Source organism: Anomaloglossus baeobatrachus, chromosome 2 (assembly GCF_048569485.1).
Source record: "Anomaloglossus baeobatrachus isolate aAnoBae1 chromosome 2, aAnoBae1.hap1, whole genome shotgun sequence".
NCBI classification, from domain to species: Eukaryota; Metazoa; Chordata; class Amphibia; order Anura; family Aromobatidae; genus Anomaloglossus; species Anomaloglossus baeobatrachus.
The window spans coordinates 181,449,808-181,464,332 of NC_134354.1; the positions used below are offsets into that span (position 1 = coordinate 181,449,808).

At 41.8% G+C, this 14,525-nt stretch overlaps 1 protein-coding gene across 1 annotated transcript in view; it reads left to right on the forward strand.

The window, feature by feature from the left end:
• RPGR (retinitis pigmentosa GTPase regulator) overlaps nt 1-14,525 on the forward strand; it is a 118,846-nt gene that overhangs the window by 52,405 nt on the left and 51,916 nt on the right. The window contains exons 7-8 of the mRNA XM_075335508.1: nt 367-525; nt 10,794-10,949. Coding sequence (XP_075191623.1) covers nt 367-525; nt 10,794-10,949 — 315 coding nt within the window. The remainder of the gene's footprint in view (nt 1-366; nt 526-10,793; nt 10,950-14,525) is intronic.

Sequence of the window (14,525 nt, forward strand, 5' to 3'; positions counted from 1 at the left end):
TGCACCAAAACTTCTATAATGAATTAAACAAGAACCAGGCTGCGGATTTCTGCACTACAAGTCATTATAACAGCCCCGTTATGGCCATATCTTTACTTTACCATGTTAATTGTGATGACCGCTTCTCTTTAATCTTTACTTACTAGAATCTGACATTCCTTTATCAGTGAGAGGGCGGCTAATTATTTTTTGCCATAGGATATTATTAATGTAATTTTTTTGTGTATATATAATTTGGGCTCTTTGTTTATCACAGAACCGCAACACTGTTTCCTGTGGGAACTTAATTAAGAGCAATGTCGGGAGCCCTAAAATCTGGCCTTGATATTGTGTATAATAACAATGCCTGAACCTTTTGTCTTGTAGAGGACGGTGAACTATATAGCTTTGGAGAACCTGAAAATGGGAAGCTTGGTCTGCCTGCTGAGAAGCTAGAGAATCACAAAAAGCCTCAACGCGTTCCTGGCATAGCCAGAAAGGTGAAGATGGTCTCCTGCGGTGGAGGACACACGGTCGCAGTGACAGGTTTGCTACTCACTATTTCTATCACTTCTTATTATGACAATGTGATGTAAAAAAAAATCCTACACATGTTATTTCTACTCTTAATGAGCAATATTATAGGATAGCTAAACTCCTAGGATAGATGCTACCGAAGGTGAATCATGTAAATGATCCATCTCCATCTAAGACCGCAATTTATCTGTAAACTCATTTATCAAAATTCTACTTTCATCTCTTTTAATGCGCCGTAGAGGGTTCCTTTTTGTATAAAATGTCATCGTTTACATGAATAAGGCATTAAGCCGAAACGCGTAGGTCCAGTGCAGTTACGTGTGGTTTGTCATGTTTTTCTATTTTTAATTTCACTTAATAAATATGAGCTTTATCTATATATAATTCTGGAGGAACGCTTTGTTTTTTTTATTTTTTTTATTCCATTGAAGTGTCACTTATTGGGCTGCTTGCTGTTATTCTGATAAAATCATTGTTTTATTTTCTGCAGATCTACCAGTTCTCTGAATATTGAGCTCTGTATAATCCCGCCAACATCATTGATTGGCAGCTTTCTGCAGTGTACATAGAAAGCTGCCAACCAGTGGTGGGATTATACAGAATTCATGAATATGCTGGACTACCTGGCAGCAGGTTTACTAGTCCTCTAGTGAAAATCTCCTGCTGATAAAACAGTGATTATATCAAAACTACACTAAGCAGCCCAGAAAGTGAAAGTGGCTCCCTTAACACTTACGCATAAAAAAACGCATGTGTGGCATGTTACATTTTGTCAATCTCTCTGGCTATCCATGTGTATGTGTGTCATCCATATGCCATTCGTATGCATGTGTGTACCGTTCGGGTGACACATATAGGAAAAACTGCATGACACTGAAATTATTTTTTTTATGTCTTAAAGATGTGTAAAGATGGATAGAGAAATAAATAGATAATAGATTTATTTTACAGCTATTAATCAAATAAATAATTACATTTTAAAAAATGACTTTGGGTGCCCCCTATTTTTGATAACCAGTAAAGGTAAAGCAGTCAGCTGCAGGCTGAAATTACCAGACTGGGAAGGTCCAGGGTTATTGGGCCTTTTCCAGCCTAAAAATGTCATCCTACAGCCACCTCAGCAGAAGTGAAAAGTCAACCCGGCTTCACTAACTATGGTAGGGAGGTGCACAGAAATAAAAATAAAGTCCAATAGAGTAGAATAACTTCGGCACACTCATAAAATGAAAATGAGAATGTGGTACAGTGAGTATCTGTAGGTGATTTTATTGCAAATTGCAAGGCAAAAACAAAAATAACTGACTTTCGGCTCAGAGAGCCTTTATCAAAGTTGTGTATCTAAGAGAAAGATGTTAGAGCATAACCCGTATGCTATAGGAACATATAGGGAGGAATTGAGATAGCCAGTTTAAACTTCCATTCATCTGTTCATAACACGTTTTTCCAATCTTCCTCTGTCCAATGTCTGTGTTCTTCTGCCCATATTAATCTTTTCCTTTTATTAGTCAGCCTCAGATATGGCTTTTTCTTTGCCCCTCTGCCCTGAAGGCCAGCATCCCGGAGTCGCCTCTTCACTGTAGACGGTGACTCTGACATTTTGCGGGTACTATTTAATGAAGCTGCCAGTTGAGGACCTGTGAGGCGTTGAATTCTCATACTAGAGACTCTAATATACTTGTCTTGTTGCTCAGTTGTGCAGCGCGGCCTCCCACTTCTCTTTCTACTCTGGTTAGAGACTGTTTGTGCTCTCCTCTGAAGGGAGTAGTACAAACCGTTGTAGGAAATCTTCAGTTTCTTGGCAATTTCTCGCATGAAATATCCTTCATTTCTAAGAACAAGAATAGACTGTCGAGTTTCACATGAAAGTTCTCTTTTTCTGGCCATTTTGAGAGTTTAATGGAACCAACAAATAGGCCTCTATACCCTATGTAGATATTGCCTTCAAAACCAGACGTTTGCAGCTAAAATAGTCATTTACCACATTAACAATGTATTGAGTGTATTTCTGTTAGCTTCATTGAAAAAAATGTGCTTTTCTTTAAAAAGTAAGGAAATATCTAAGTGACCCTAAACTTGTGAACTGTAGTGTATATATTGGTGAACTAGGGAAAAAGTCAGGGAATGTTTTTCCAAATAAACTATTTTTGTGCGTTTTTTTTTTTTTCTTATAACTTACTAGGCTAATAATGGGGGTGTCTGATAGACACCTCTCCATTACTATCACCAGGGCTTGATGCCAACTGACACTACACCATTGATGTCAACCCAAAAAAATCATTACCCCTGTTGCCATTGCACCAGGGCAATCGACTAGGCTCCAGAATTGGACCTTCCCAGCCTAGTAATATCAGCTTGCAGCGGTCTCCTTTACCTTTGCTGGTTATCAAAAATGGGGGGACGGGGCTCCACGTTGTTTTTTCTTTTAATCTATTTTGTTAATAGCTGGAAAATCTATATAGCTACAGTCATGACCGAAAGTGTTGGCACCCTTGAAAATGTTCCAGAAAATGAAGTATTTCTCCCAGAAAATTATTGCACTTAGACATGTTTTGTTATATACACATTTACTTCCTTTGTTTATATTGGAATAACACAAAAAAACAGCGATTAAAAGGCAAATTGGACATATATTCACCGAAAAACTCCAAAAATGGGCCGGACAAAATGTATGGCACCCTCAATCTTATTTTTTTGCACACCTTTTGGAATAAATAACTACAATAAATCACTTCTTATTACTTTCAAGCCTCTTAGGCCTTTTAAGTGGAATTTTGGACCTCTCTTATTTTGCAACCTACTCCAAACTTTCATATTTGAATGGTCCCTTCTTCCAACAGCAATTTTAAGATTTCGCCACAGGTGTTCAATGGTATTTAGATCCTTACTCATTGCTGCCACTTCAGAACTCTCCAGCACTTTGTTTCCATCTATTTCTGGGTGCTTCTTGAAGTATGTTTGCACTACAATGAAATCCAAAATCCTTTGGTAGCCTTCAGATTTCATGTTGCTTTCAACAAGGCACCCAGTGCCAGAGGCAACAAAACATATTTTGACCTCCACCATCTTTGACTGTAGGTACGGTGTTCTTTTCTATGTAGGCCTCGTTCCATTTTCGGTAAACAGTATGATGATGTACTTTACCACAAAAGCTCTGTCTTGGTCTGATCTGTCCACAAGGCACTTTCCTAGGTGAATTTTTGCTTAAGCACAGAATTTTTGGCAAACTGCAGTCTAGCTATAGAATGTCTGTGTCAACAGTGGGGTCCTCCTGTGTCCCCTGCCATAGCGTTTCATTTCATTCAAATGTCAATGCATTTGAATTAAACTAATTAAAATTAAACAAATTTGTCAGTGCTGACACTGATACACCTTGAGACTGCAGGACAGCTTGAATTTCTTTGGAACTTGATTGGGGCTGCTTATCCATCTTCCAGATTATCCTATGTTGCAACCTTTCAGCAATTTTTCTCTGCCGTCTATGTCCAGGGAGATTAGCTACAGTGAAATGGATTGTAAACTACTTGGTTATGTTGTGCACCTTGAACAAAGGAACATCAAGATCTCTGTATATGGACTTGTAAGATTGAGATTGTTGATATTTTTCAACAATTTTGGTTTTCAAGTCCAAAGACAGTTCTCTTCTCTTTTATGTATTTTATGCTTGGTGTGGCACACTCAGACAGAAAAAAGATTGAGTCATCGTCTCCCCTTTTTATCTAATTTCAAGTGTGATTTTCATATTGCCCACACCTGTTACTTGCCACAGGTGAATTTGAACAAACATTACATGCTTGAAACAAAGCTGTTTCCCCACAATTTTAGAAAGGTGTCAACAATTTTATTTGGCCCATTTTGGGGTTTTGTGTGAATTTATGTCCAATTTGCCTTTTTTTCTCAGTTTTTTTTATGAGTTGTTCCTATACAAACAAAGGAAAGAAACATGTATATAACAAAACGTTTTAGAATAATTTTCTGGGAGAAATACTTTATTTTCTGGATCAATTTGAAGGGTGCCAACACTTTCGGCCATGACTATCTATCTATCTATCTATCTATCTACCTATCTACCTACCTATCTACCTACCTATCTATCTATCTATCATCTCTGCACATGTTTAACACATAAAAGACATTCATTTCTTGAATGAATTTCATTCTGGTCTGTGTCATCCGTGTGCTGTACGTGTTTTTCACAGACCCTTAGACTTCGATTGACCCTGTCATCCATGCTGATGGTAAAAAATGGACATGTCTCCTTGTGGGTCACAAGTACACACTTGTGATGCACACAGACATGAGGGCCGTGTGAAAACTCAGAGATCTGTGAAGATCAACAGAGAATTTAATGAGTATGTACAGTTAGGTCCAGAAATATTTGGACAGTGACACAATTTTCGCGAGTTGGGCTCTGCATGCCACCACATTGGATTTGAAATGAAACCTCTACAACAGAATTCAAGTGCAGATTGTAACGTTTAATTTGAAGGTTTGAACAAAAATATCTGATAGAAATTGTAGGAATTGTACACATTTCTTTACAAACACTCCACATTTTAGGAGGTCAAAAGTAATTGGACAAATAAACCAAACCCAAACAAAATATTTTTATTTTCAATATTTTGTTGCGAATCCTTTGGAGGTAATCACTGCCTTAAGTCTGGAACCCATGGACATCACCAAACGCTGGGTTTCCTCCTTCTTAATGCTTTGCCAGGCCTTTACAGCCGCAGCCTTCAGGTCTTGCTTGTTTGTGGGTCTTTCCGTCTTAAGTCTGGATTTGAGCAAGTGAAATGCATGCTCAGTTGGGTTAAGATCTGGTGATTGACTTGGCCATTGCAGAATGTTCCACTTTTTTGCACTCATGAACTCCTGGGTAGCTTTGGCTGTATGCTTGGGGTCATTGTCCATCTGTACTATGAAACGCCGTCCGATCAACTTTGCGGCATTTGGCTGAATCTGGGCTGAAAGTATATCCCGGTACACTTCAGAATTCATCCGGCTACTCTTGTCTGCTGTTATGTCATCAATAAACACAAGTGACCCAGTGCCATTGAAAGCCATGCATGCCCATGCCATCATGTTGCCTCCACCATGTTTTACAGAGGATGTGGTGTGCCTTGGATCATGTGCCGTTCCCTTTCTTCTCCAAACTTTTTTCTTCCCATCATTCTGGTACAGGTTGATCTTTGTCTCATCTGTCCATAGAATACTTTTCCAGAACTGAGCTGGCTTCATGAGGTGTTTTTCAGCAAATTTAACTCTGGCCTGTCTATTTTTGGAATTGATGAATGGTTTGCATCTAGATGTGAACCCTTTGTATTTACTTTTATGGAGTCTTCTCTTTACTGTTGACTTAGAGACAGATACACCTACTTCACTGAGAGTGTTCTGGACTTCAGTTGATGTTGTGAATGGGTTCTTCTTCACCAAAGAAAGTATGCAGCGATCATCCACCACTGTTGTCATCCGTGGACGCCCAGGCCTTTTTGAGTTCCCAAGCTCACCAGTCAATTCCTTTTTTCTCAAAATGTACCCGACTGTTGATTTTGCTACTCCAAGCATGTCTGCTATCTCTCTGATGGATTTTTTCTTTTTTTTCAGCCTCAGGATGTTCTTTTTCACCTCAATTGAAAGTTCCTTAGACCGCATGTTGTCTGGTCACAGCAACAGCTTCCAAATGCAAAACCACACACCTGTAATCAACCCCAGACCTTTTAACTACTTCATTGATTACAGGTTAACGAGGGAGACGCCTTCAGAGTTAATTGCAGCCCTTAGAGTCCCTTGTCCAATTACTTTTGGTCCCTTGAAAAAGAGGAGGCTATGCATTACAGAGCTATGATTCCTAAACCCTTTCTCCGATTTGGATGTGAAAACTCTCATATTGCAGCTGGGAGTGTGCACTTTCAGCCCATATTATATATATAATTGTATTTCTGAACATGTTTTTGTAAACAGCTAAAATAACAAAACTTGTGTCACTGTCCAAATATTTCTGGACCTAACTGTATGTGTTCATGTCTCCAGTACATGTGAATATGGAAACCACACGTATTGGAAACACGGATAAGTGAAGGGGCCTTATGCTGCTCTCAGTTTAGGTGGCAAAAACCTGGTGACAAATTTTCTTTAAAGGGATTTCCCGAAAAAAAAATGTTTACGGCATGAATGGTTTAACATAAAAAAACAAAACTACGGTGGCTCCAGCTCTTCAGCGGATTAAGCGTAGGCACCTATCTGATAATGTACCCTTCTACCTCCTGGCTGAGGCAGCCATTCACACTGCGCATTTGTTACCTCCAAAAGGAGCATCCATTGCTTCCGGTGCCTGCGCTGTATCTGCAAGGGTGCTGGATGGTGAGTGTGGCATCGTTTTTTATTTTAAGCCTATCCATGCCTTTTCAAAACATTTTTCCTTTGAATTTTGGACAACTGTATTAAATCATCTAGTTTCAACTTAATGCTGTGTACAAGGGACTGCTGATAAGTTTTTGGCTTTACCCAGAAAGAAACGAGATAGGATGATGAAGCTTTACATTTATTCCACATACTCTCCACTGATGTTACACTACTTACATGGGTATTCCAAGTTCTGTAAGCCTAGCAAAAAAGATTTCGGTTGTGCCTCAAACCAGGCATCCGAAATGATGTGAAATTTGGTACCCTTGAGGTGTTTCTTCAGGTTTGGAAACGGATGTTAGTCGGAGGGAGATAGATCTAGTGAATAAGGTGGGTGGTCAACCAGCTGGAAGCCCACAACTCTGCCAGTTTTTCCGTGGTTGCTTGTGCAGTGTGAGCGGAGGCGTTGTTTTGCAGGAACAAGATTCCTTTGGACAGCTTGCTGCGCCTTTTGGCCTTCAGAGCTGCCTTCATGTGGTCCAAAAGTTCAATGTAATACCTTGCATTGATGGTGGAACCCTTTTGAAGGTAGTCCACTAGCAGCACGCCCTCCTTATCCCAGAATACAGACGCCATAACCTTAGCGGCTGTTTTTTTCACCCTGAACTCCTTTGGATGAGGAGAACCACTGTGCCTCCACTCTTTTGACTGCGCCTTGTTTTCAGGGTCATACAAATAAATCCAGGTCTCATCCATAGTGACCAGTCCATCCAGGAAGTTCTTATCAGTCCGGAAACGCTGAGAAATGGACCGGAAAGTTTTCACTCGCATGCTTCTCTGATCTGTTGTCAAACATTTGGGGACCCACTTTGCAGATAGCTTCTTCATGTGCAAATGTTCATGGTTAATGACAAAAACATATTTACAGAAAATCCCCATGATGTCTGCTATTGCCTTAGCTGAAATTAGTCGATTCTCCAGTATGAGGTTGTGCACAGCATCGACGATCTCCGGAACAACAACCACTCTCGGGCGTCCAGGACATTCCTCATCATTGGTGCTGAAGTGGCCTGTTTCAAATTTGGCAACCCAGTTCTTAACTGTGGAATATGAAGGGCTGTAATCCCGCAATGTCTGCAAAATATCACCATGAATATCCTTTGCGGAGTTTCCTTGCAGAAACAAGAATTTTATCACTCCTCCGCTCTCTCTGTGGTAAAAAACGAATCCGTTTTTTGTTTTTTTTTTATGCTGAGAGAGAGACCCCATCATCACCGCACAAACGCCGGCACTATCGCCCCCATCATCACCGCATACGCAGGCACTATCGCCCCCATCACCACCGCACACGCAGGCACTATCGCCCCCATCATCACTGCACAAACGCCGGCACTATCGCCCCCATCACCACCGCACACGCAGGCACTATCGCCCCCATCATCACTGCACAAACGCCGGCACTATCGCCCCCATCATCACTGCACACGCAGGCACTATCGCCCCCATCATCACCGCACAAACGCCGGCACTATCGCCCCCATCATGACCGCACACGCAGGCACTCCCTCACGCATCATCTCCGCACTTCCGCACGCATCATCACCGCACACGCAGGCACTACCGCACGCATCATCACCGCACACCCCTGCACTACTGCACGCATCATCACCGCACACGCAGGCACTCCATCACGCATCATCACCGCACACCCCTGCACTACCGCATGCCCCTGCACTACTGCACGCATCATCACCGCACACGCAGGCACTGCCGCACGCATCATCACCACACACGCAGGCACTCCTGCACGCATCATCACCGCACACGCAGCCACTCCCGCACGCATCATCACCGCACATGCAGGCACTCCCTCACGCATCATCACCGCTCATGCAGGCACTCCCTCACGCATCATCACCGCACACACAGGCACTACCGCACGCAACATCACCGCACACGCAGGCACTACCGCACGAATCATCACCGCACACGCAGGCACTACCGCACGCAACATCACCGCACACGCAGGCACTCCCGCACGCATCATCACCGCACACGCAGGCACTACCACACGCATCATCATCGCACACGCAGGCACTACCGCACGCATCATCACCGCACATGCAGGCCCTCCCTCACGCAACATCACCGCACATGCAGGCACTACCGCACGTAATATCACTGCACGCATCATCACCGCACACCCCTGCACTACCGCACGCATCATCACCACACACACACCTGCACTATCTCAGTGATGTCCCCGCTGACAGCGCGACTCCCTTCAGTTGCTGCGTGGAGCTGATAGTGAGCGGCGGTGTTCTACTGCCGCTCCTGTCAGCTTCATGTAGCAGAGCTGATAGAGTCGTGGGACCTCTGTGGATTATGTCGGACCTGGAGGGGTATTTGGGGATTTTAATAAAATGGTGAAAGAGGGAGTTTTTTTGTCTTTTATTCCAAATAAAGTATTTTTTTGGGTGTATGTGTTTATTTACTTTCACTTACAGGTTAATCATTGGGGGTGTCTCATAAACACCTGCCATGATTAACCCTTATTACCCCGATTGCCACCACACCAGGGCAATTCGGGATGAGCCGGGTAGAGTCCCGGGACTGTCGCATCTAATGGATGCGGCAATTCCGGGCGGCTGCTGGCTGATATTTTTAAGCTTGGGGGCTCCCCATAACAAGGAGCTCCCCATCCTGAGAATACCAGCCTTCAGCCGTGTGGCTTTATCTTGGCTGGTATAAAAATTGGGGGGACCGCATGCCGTTTTTTTAAATTATTTATTTATTTATTTTGCACGATATAGACACGCCCACCGGCGGCTGTGATTGGTTGCAGTGAGACAGCTGTCGCTCAGTGTCGGGGCGTGTCTGACTGCAACCAATCATGGGCGCCGGTGGGCGGGGAAAGCAGTGAATACGAGATTGAATAATGGGCGGCCGGCATTTTCAAATCTGGAGAAGCAGCCAGCAGTGTGACAGCCGTGCAGCGCCGCGCCTGTGATCGTTGAGTGGGTGAGAGTGAGTGAATGTATGAATGAGTCAGTGAGTCAGTGCGTGAGAGAGAGTGATTTTCTGACAAGCAATGAATTTATATCACTTCTGGGCATGCTCAGAAGTAAAAACCTCAAACGCTGGAAGCATGTACCGGATTCGGCGTGCATAGACTTTCATTATGCACCATGCCGCACAGCGCCGCATGCGGCGCTATGCAGTTTTTTTCCCGCTGGCAAAAAAAGTTCCTCTCTGCATCCTGTGCGGCCGCCGGAGTGACTATTTTGCCGCAAACGTCAAAAAACCGGATCAAACGCGAGTACATGCGGCACAATCCGGCGCTAATAAAAGTCTATGAGGAAAAATTGCACCCAACTGCAAAAAAAAACCGGATGCGTTTTTTCTGCAAAGCGCCGGATTGTGCCGCACAGCAAAAACCTGATGTGTGAAAGCAGCCTGAGACTCCGCGATTGTGATTTCCTGCGTGCGTAGAACTTTGTTGCTATAAGCAACAAATACAAAGTTTTGAAAATATATATTAGACACATAAGGCTTTCATGTGATGTAACATTCGTTACAAAAAAAGATTGCAAAGCTAAAGACTTCTAAACAGCCCCTTGTACAATGGTGTTGCTCAGTAGTGCACAAGTATCAATGTGAAGGTCCACCACCGTTAGTAATTTTTGTAAGGTTCGATTCATTTGTGTAAAAAATTAAGCACATTTTCCACTTCTTATCTAAACTATATTTTTTTCTGTCTAAACCTCCAACTCAGACCGATATGTTTCTAGGGTAACAGACTGTAAACAAACTGTGTGGTCTGGTATTGAATTAACTTCCTTCAAACCGTCTACTTTATCATATACTATTCATCTCCACCACTTATGTCAGTAGATGGTCATCACTATATGACGCACAATTTATCATTTTTCTATCAGATAAAGAAGTGTATACGTTCGGTATTGGTCAGTTTGGACAATTAGGACACGGCACTGATATCTTTGAAACAAATTCACCCAAAGTAATAGATACGATGAAGCAGCAAAAGATTCGATCTGTTGCCTGCGGAGAAAACCACTCAGCAGTAATTACAGGTCAGTGAGTCCCAGGCTCGACACCAGCGTCTGCTTGTTTTTGGTATTTGTGCTTTTTCTATTTAATTGTGTTGGAGCTGACTTTATTTCTTTTTACTATAATGATATATTTATATTTGCTGGTTTTATGACATTTTCCAAAACGGTGATAAACGTGCAGAGGTTTTGCATAATCTGTACTTTTTTGCTGCAGTCTGGAAATGGCCAGAAATACTCAGCACAAAAGCTGGCAAATACAGTAAATCCTAAAGCCGTAAATATACAGGCCAAACTGTTGTGGTTCTCCACTGTTCTGTGTCATTTAGCCAGTGGTAAAATCAGGAGTTGACTGCATATTTAAAGGGGTATTCCATTCTCAGTATGTGATGGCATATTGCTGGATAGACTGTCAGTTAAAGATATTGTTCACTATCTGGACAACCCCTATTTAAATAAACTAATCCCCCTTATAAAATGAGAATTAAATATACTCACCTTCTGTACTGGCGCTGTTCCAGCGATGTCACCAAGTTACCCGGGGCTCGCGTGGCATGTCACATGAGCCCTGCAGCCAATCAACAGCCCTATTGGGTTGGTACGCGCTCACTTTCTTTGTCTGGACCTCTGACAAAAGGAGGTAGTGAGAGCGCAGCAAGCTGATTGGCTGCAGGGCTCTTGTGACATAATGTCATGCAAGCCCGGGGAAATCTGGAGCCGATTTTGCTGGAACAGCACCAGTATGGGAGGTGAGTATATGTTATTTTTACTTTATAAGGGGGACTGATTTATTTAAAGGGAGTTATGCTTAGTGCAGGTCTTGAGGGACTGGCGTCAATCTCTGGTTAAAGAAGTTCTCCGGTCATATAATGTTGCTATTGATAAGTCATCCATAACAGATCGGTGCCGATCCAACACTTGACACTCCCACCAATCAGCTGTCATTTACTGCGGCACAGATTGACTGAAGCTCAACAGCACAGCTTTGTTTAGTGTGTAGCGGCCCGTGCCGAGGACTCCAGATCCGCTCCTACTTAAGCATATATTATGTTAAGCCATAATAATAAGCCTGAGGCTACACTGCAAATTTGTCTGTGACACAGGTTGCACTGCCAAAATTCATTGTATGCCACCATTGCAGCATAATGCAAGTGAATTGGGGGGATTGCAACCCGCAAGGCACCATGACAAGCAATTCACAATAAGTTGGAAACAGTTGGAATTTTTGCTGCTTGCTGTCACATGCCTTGTAGGTTGCAGTGCGGCTCTATTCACTTGGTTGCTTTGGCCCCAATACAATACAAGTAGCCCCAGTCTTATTGGTTCTTGGATGATCAATGTCAATAGGTAAATAGTATTTTGTTTAAAAAAAATGAACAGCATGCACCATTTTCTGCGCAGAATTTCGATTCGTTATTTGGATGTCATTTTCAAAACCCGTTTTATGTGTCCTGTACCATAATTTGGTTTCCAAACATTACTGGAGAGGCACTACTAGACATGGAGGGCACTGTGCATGTGTATATGTTTGCATATATATATATATATATATCTGGCAAAAATTAATAGACCGCTGCAAAATTGTCAGTTTTTCTGATTTTTGTCTTTATAGGTATATTTTTGAGCAAAATGTAGACTGTTCTTTTAGTCTATAAAATACTGACAACGTCTCTATATTTCCATGCAATCAATTTTGTATTTATTTTCTGAAAATGAGAAATGGTCAAAATAACAAAACAATGCATTGCTTTCACACCTTAAATAACGCAAAGAAAACAAGTTATAATCATTTGGAGACAACAATACTAATGTTTTCACTCAGGAAGAGTTCAGAAATCAATATTTTGTGAAATAACCATGATTTTAATCACAGCTTTCATGCGTCTTGGCATGCTTTCCACCAGTCTTTCACACTGCTTTTGGGTGACTTTATGACACTCCTGGTACTAAAATTTAAGCAGTTCTTTTTTGTTTGATGGCTTGTAACTATCCATCTTCCTCTTGATTACATTCCAGAGGTTTTCAATGGGGTTCAGGTCTGGAGATTGGGCTGGCCATGACAGAGTTTTGATGTGGTGGTCCTTCATCCACACATTGATTGACCTAGCTGTGTGGCATGGCACATTGTCCTGCTGGAAAAATCAGTCCTCAGAATTGGGGAACATTACCTGAGCAGAAGGAAGCAACTGTTTTTCCAGGATAACCTTGTATGCGGCTTGATTCATATGTCCTTCATAAAGTTTAATCTGCTGAATTCCAGCCTTGCTGAAGCATCCCCAGATCATCACCGATCCTCCACCAAATTTCACAGTGGGTGCAAGACACTGACTTGTACGCCTCTCCAGATCTCCGTCTAACCATTAGACGACCAGGTGTTGGCCAAAGCTGAAAATTAGACTCATCAGAGAAGAATACCTTACTCCAATCCTCTATGGTCCAATCCATATGGTCTCTGGCAAACTTCAGCCTTGCTCTCCTTTGCTTCTCATTGATGAAAGGCTTTCAGGTTTTTTCTAACTTTACATGACTTGAGCCCTGCCTCTAGGAGCCTGCTATGAACTCTTCTTGCCGTGCACTTCACCCCAGCTGCCATTTGCCATTCCTTTTGTAGGTCACTTGATGTCATCCTGCAGTTGCTGAATGACATTCGAATAAGATGACGATCACACCGGTCAGTGGAGAGTCCCTTTCGCCCTCTGCTGGTCTGTAGCTTTGTTGTCCCCAATGATTGCTGCTTGACCTAGTTGTAATGGACTGCCGTCTTAGAAATTTTAAGGATGAAGGCAACATCACGCTCACTGAATCCCTTTGCTAGTAAGCCAGTATTGAGCCCTTCTTTTTCTCACTCAAGACTTTTCTTTTCATGGTTAAAAGTTATTTTTTTCATTCCTATTACCTTTGGGACATTATTAGCACTTGTTTTGACATCGAGGTTGTGCTATTGCAAGAGCTCTGTGAAGACCACAGCAGTGTTTTTCATACTTTCCCTCGTTAAATAAGATTTGGTTCAGGTGATCACCTAATCAGAAGCACATTAAGTAGAATGAGGTGTACTCTGGTTGGAATTTAACTGGAACCGAATGGATGTCAGACATGTAGAGAAGCTGATTTTTATAAAACTGTGCAGTGGTCTCTTAATTTTTGCCTATATATATATATATATATATATATATATATATATATATATATATATATATACATATACATATACATATATAATGTAAAAAATATCCATACCCCATAAACTTTTCCATATTATTTCATGTTACACCCACAAACTTAAGTGTATATTATTGGGATTTTATATGATATACCAACATAAAGTAGTATTTGTGAGGTGTAAAGGAAATAATACATGGTTTTCTGTTTTAATAATATAAATTTGAAAATTCTGAAGTGAATTTGTATTTAACTACCTGTATCTTCTTACCACTAAATAAAATCCTTAGTGACTAATTGACCAATTGCCTCCAGAAGTCACCTAATTAGTAAATTGAGTTCACCTGTGTGTAATTTATTCTCAGTATCTGCAGCTGATCAGTGAAGTTCTCAGAGGTTTCTTTGTGAATTAGGGATAACATAGTATAATGAAAACCAAGG